General features: G+C 51.4%; 1 protein-coding gene across 1 annotated transcript; it reads right to left on the bottom strand.

Annotated features, from left to right (window-relative positions):
- Window positions 1–317: 317 nt before the first annotated feature.
- On the bottom strand, window positions 318–2,223 carry LOC123100169 (huntingtin-interacting protein 1-like). The gene is made up of 3 exons (XM_044522135.1): window positions 2,015–2,223; window positions 1,428–1,587; window positions 318–1,322 (listed from the first exon to the last, which is right to left on the bottom strand). Exons 2-3 carry the CDS (start codon window positions 1,527–1,529, stop codon window positions 333–335), a joined length of 1,092 nt encoding a protein of 363 aa, XP_044378070.1. The 5' UTR covers window positions 1,530–1,587; window positions 2,015–2,223; the 3' UTR covers window positions 318–332.
- Between the last annotated feature and the right edge of the window lie 3,329 nt (window positions 2,224–5,552).

Here is a 5,552-nt window from a genome sequence, read left to right as displayed (position 1 = left end):
GGCCTCCTCCGCCAGCTCGGCCCGCCTCGTCGCCTCCTCCAGGCTGAACCTCAGGTCGCTGATCTCCGCCTGCGCCGCGTGCAGCCTGTCGTCCTTGAGAGCCCCGCCGTCGGGCTCCTTCGCCACGAGCACGTACCCGTCGCCGAGCCTGTCGACGTCCACAGCCTCCTTCGTGTACAACTCGCCGTCGCCATCGGCCTCTTTGGAGTTCTTCACCTTCACGATCTCGGAGACAAAGCCGGCACCTGCAGTCTCTGACTCTAAGCCTCTCTTTGCTGCCAGGTTCTCACGCATGCCGATCCCGGCGTCCATGAACTTGCAACACTCAGAGTTCACGCTCTTGAAATCCTCCATCGGGCTTTCAGGCATGAAACGAACTCTCCTTCTCTGTCCTGCCTGAACTTGCACGACATCAGCAGACGTTGCAACGTTGATATTCCCGTCACCAGATTGAATGTTTCGACAGTCCTCCCTCGGCAATTCAATGTCAAAATAGGCTTCTGCAACTTCTGGACAGCCATTGACAAGATCAGCAGCGACTTCTCCTCGTGGTTCTTGGCTTCCCTTGTCATTGTCAGACTTGCCAGCATTGACGTCGACGTGGTCGTCATCAAAGACCCACCCGTGTCGGCAGGGTTTGCCCCAGCATCGCCGTCGGCATGGCGCACCGCCGTCGAGGCCGGAACCATGACCCGTTCTGACACCGAGACGTAAAGGTCCTTGAGCTGTATGAGCTCAGACCGCAGACACTCGACCTCCACCGTTTTGGCCAGCAGCTCCCCCTCCATGCCCTCCATCGTCTCCTTCTGCCTCCTGATGGTCTTCAGGTTCTTGTCAGAGCTGAACAGCTCGAGCGTGACTTCCTGGAAGTACACGGACCGCTCCTCCTCCGCCCTGATGGCCGCGACGGCCGACTCCAGCACGGCCTCGTTGAGCTCCAGCACGCGCATCAGCCCGTCCCGCGCGCTCTCCCGCTCCAGGATCCGCCGCGTCTCCATGGACTCCACCTCCCCGAGCACGTACGCGTTGGCGCGCTTCACGGCGTCGAGCTCGTCCACCGCGACGTCAAGCTCGTCGCGCAGCGCCTCGCACTCGGCCGCCGCCTGGGACTGCCTGGTGGTGATGGCGACGTTGTCGGCCTCGAGCTCGGTGATGCGGCGGTGCGCGTCCAGGCACGCCCGGTCGTACTTCTCCGAGAGCTCCTGCATGGACTTCCGCAGGGCCTCCAGTTTCATGTGCGCCTGCTTGTTCTCGCTCTCCTTGGCCTCCAGCTGCAGCTTGCAGGTCGCCAGCTCCTTGGTCACGACGTCGATCTCCTGCCCCTGCACTTGCAAACAACACGCGTCAGATAAGATCGACGGATTTGAGAAGGAACTAGATATGCAGTTGTGTGATTGTGCGAAGCAGTGAATTGAGTAACCACGTACGTTTCTGTCAGGGCTGCTGAACCTGCTGTGGTCGCTTCTCTGCTCGAAGAGATTCAGGGCGGACTGCACAGATTCTAGGGGCCTCGTGTCAATCTCGGCCATCTGTACGTACGTACGACTGGTTGCCTTGTGTCGATTCAGTCAGTCCTAGTGTAGTCTCCTGCACGAGTTGGACAAGAAGCATGCTTCAAGCGTAATATACTGATTAAAATGATGCCAGATGCCTATCTTAACTCAACAAGTTAACACCAACTCTTGCAGGTTACTAGTAATGAAAAGCTATACAGCCTAGTCACAAACTTTGTGTGTTAGCACAACTGTCAAAGCATCTTCAGTTTTGTCTGTCAGTTAGCCAACAACTTCGGTTGAGTAAGTGTAGAAGTTCAGTTGGTTACACGTCTGAATACTTCAAGCCATCAGCAAGTACTTCACTAAGCGATCGATTTTGTGTACCCAGTTCGAGGAACACAGAAAAATCTATAAGCAATCTGGCTTCTCAAATGGCAGATTGGCCCCCAAAAACATGGCAGATTCACCTTGTGCGTAACAACAAATGTGGAAATCGTCAAATCAACAAGAGATCGTACCTTGAGCAGCAGATGAGGCGGCTCACTCGATCACGGGAGCACGATCCCGCCGCGTGCTGCTGCTAGCCTCGTCGGGCGCTTCACCATTGGCCGGAGGAGGAGCAGCCCGAGAGTCCAACACTCTAAATGCCAAAGAGAGCAGCGAGTAAAATGAACGGAGATGCGAGGGGCGCTACATATACGCCACGGGGGGAGCGGGTAAGACGAGGCGCCGTGGGCAACGAGGGGGCTCGTCTCCATCGCAACCCGAGGAAATCGCTTTGGTCGTGGTGAAAACGCCGATGCGGCGGGCGGGCGGGGTCAGTCCAAGCGCCCACTTCTCCGCGCGCCACGAGGCCACCACCCCTACGTAAGCGCCCACGATCGATCGTGCTCAGCTGGTTTATCCGCTCCTCGGTCGTGGCCGTCGCGCCCGTGGCGTGACGAGTGCGTACGACTATACTCCGGGGTTTTAGAGCATCTACTATCACGACCTACACGCGTTCCTTCATATTTTAGATACTACTGGCATTGTAAGGTCCGCAGTGAAATTAAGTGGTGCACACAAGATAGAGGGTTCCTAGAAAAACATGGGTGCTAGCAACAGATAGAGATCCCACACAGATCTTATATTTGGACTCGAGTGGCCATCCTCATTACACTGCTCTTAAAATAGGGTTTCACCCCACTTTATAAATAAAGGCAACATACATACATACAACAAGTTCAAGTGCACTAATCAGCATAGACGGCTAGGACATCAGCACAAACACGCCCAAAGAAAGCATAAAAAAAATAAGAAAAAAGGTCACCAAGTGTTGCGAGGATTGTCGGCGAGCGGTACCCGTGCAAGAGAAAATGATACGGTTACCCGTCTAAAGGGGACACAAGCCATTACCTGGGCCATGCCTTTTGAGCACCTCTATCCCAAATGGGAGTCGGTCCCTCAATAATTGCCACACAAAAATCTTGATTTTCAAGGGCAAAGGTACTTTCGAAACAAGATATGTTCACGGAATAGTCGGCGTACGACATAGAGCATGGTATGCCGAACCAATTGAGAAAACACCCGAAGGTGAGAGACTCCGGGATATGGTGTTCGGATAATCCGCGAGCACTGGTGGTAGAGTAGCCCGCAAACTCTACTGTCTCCGCCTGTCTAAATGACCGTCGGAACAAGATTATCCAATGGCCATTCTGGGCAGCCGTTGAGACCAACACCATTGAATCCGCGCAGATGGCATGCAAGTTTGGGAATCCCGTACATAGTGGGACTCCCCCAACCCATGGAACAAGTCAGAATAGAGTTCCCTCTCCATTCTCGATACGAAAGGAAACCCCTAGGCGGATTTTCTGCTAGATCCGTTGGATGGAATTATAAAACTGGGATCCCTCTGTACGCGAGCAAGCAAGGAGGGGCTCACCCCGCAAAAACTTAGCATGAAGATGCTATAACCTGAAAGTGCTAGTTATCGACTAGAGGGGGGTGAATAGGCGATTTTTATGAAAATCTTCAAAATACGAGGTCTTTGAAGACAAACAAATGAAATGAACCTATTGATATGCAGCGGAAGATAGACTACACTAGACAAGCCATAGTCAAGTAAGCAATGTAGTGAAAGCACGAAGACTATCATCAGCTAGGTAGTATGGATCAAGATGAAAGACAGTATGAAGCCAAACAGGAAATAGTCTTCACACGGTGAAGTCAATCAGACCAGACAGGCAAGCAATGACTTCATGAAGACAAACAGTAAAGTAAAGGGAAGTGGGGGATAGAACCAGTTGCTTGGTGAAGACAAGGATTTGGTAGACCAGTTCCAGTTGCTGTGACAATTGTACATCTGGTTAGGGAGGCTGAGATTGAACTCAGAAGACCGCGTCTTCACCTTATTCCCCTTGAGCTAAGGACACCCAGTCCTCGCCCAATCACTCTAGTAAGTCTTCAAGGTAGACTTCCAAACCTTCACAGCCTTCGTTCACTGGCAATCCACAATGGCTCTTGGATGCTCAGAACGCGACGCCTAACTGGCTGGAGGATTCATAGTCCTCAAGTGTAACAAGTCTTGAGGTCACGCGGACAGAAAGACTTCAGTGATGCCTAACACTCTTTGGCTCTGGGTGTTTTGGGCTTTGTCCTCGCAAAGATCTCTCTCTCAAAGGCTTCAGAGGTGGGTTGCTCTCAAACGACAAAAGCCGTGCACTAACTCTGAGCAGCCACCAATTTATGGTGTAGGGGGTGGGCTATTTATAGCCACAAGGCAACCCGACCTGATATGTCCGAAATGACCCTGGGTCACTAAGAAACCGACACGTGTCCAACGGTCGGATTTCAAAAACACGCGGCAGCTTGACTTGGGCTACAATTAAAGCTGACTCATGCAGCTCTGGATAAGATTTGCTCTCATTGTCTTCGCTCGAAGACATAGGATTTTGGTTGAGAATCACATCAGTCACTCTGACTTTGTTCACTTGGACCCCACTTAACAGTACGGTGGTTCCTATGACTCAACAAAGAAGAAAAGGAAACTACGAAACAACTATGTCTTAGCACTCCACAGTCTTCAAGTGAATGTCTTCACATGTCATAATCTTCATCGTGAATGTCTTCACGAACCACCACCGTCTTCAATGTCTTCACACATTTTTAGGGGTCATCTCTGGTAGGTAAACCGAATCAATAAGGGACTGCTGCCTATGCTATCCTGCAATTCTCACAAACACATTAGTCCCTCAACCAAGTTTGTCGTCAAAACTCCAAAACCAACTAGGGGTGGCACTAGATGCACTTACATAACCACAGCCCCCCTCCCCTCGAATGATCCACCAAACCCAATGCAACATGAGGGCTATGTTCGTGTGTCAGGAAGCAAGTATGTCTATCCCTCCCATGTCCTTTGGCATACAAATGTCGGCCCACTTCATCATATGGTATTTTTGCCGGCCATTCGCGCCTGCCGTAAGAACTTATCAAATGAGCTATGGACCCCCTCCGGCAAGATATAAAACCCATCATATACATGCGGAGGCTAGAGACATTAGAGTCAATCAGGGCCATATGAGATGATCCATGGATACCTTCCAGTTTGGATCGAAAGATAATTACCCCTCGGGGGCTGATACGTCTCCAATGTATCTACTTTTTCTCACGCTTTTCCTCTTGTTTTGTACTCTAATTTGCATGATTTGAATGAAACTAACCCCGGACTGACGCTGTTTTCAGCACAACTACCATGGTGTTGTTTTTGTGCAGAAATAAAAGTTCTGGGAATAGAACGAAACTTTGCGAGGATTTTTTATGGAATAAATAAGAATTTTTGGAGCCAACAACCATGAGAGAGGGGCCCCTGGTTGGGCAGAAACCACCAGGGCGCGCCCCCTCTCCTGGCGCGCCCAGGTGGGTTGTACCCACCTGGTGGCCCCGCTGACGACCCCCTAATACTATAAATTCATATATTTCCAGGAAAAAAGAATTATCATGATCCATGAGACGGAGCCACCGCCAAGCCCTGTTCTTCCTCGGGAGGGAAGATCTGGAGTCCGTTTGGGGCTCCGGAGA

Source organism: Triticum aestivum, chromosome 4D (genome assembly GCF_018294505.1).
Source record: "Triticum aestivum cultivar Chinese Spring chromosome 4D, IWGSC CS RefSeq v2.1, whole genome shotgun sequence".
Taxonomy (NCBI): Eukaryota; Viridiplantae; Streptophyta; class Magnoliopsida; order Poales; family Poaceae; genus Triticum; species Triticum aestivum.
The sequence above is the reverse complement of the archived record's forward strand: the minus strand, read 5'-3'. Positions and strand labels throughout refer to the sequence as shown.

Bases quoted from the DNA above. Each gene is read 5' to 3' on its own strand.
- LOC123100169 (XM_044522135.1), bottom strand. From the start codon at position 1,529: ATGGCCGAGATTGACACGAGGCCCCTAGAATCTGTGCAGTCCGCCCTG. The intron at 1,323-1,427 runs GTACGTGGTTAC...TTGCAAGTGCAG, and splicing joins TCAGCAGCCCTGACAGAAAC to GGGCAGGAGATCGACGTCGT.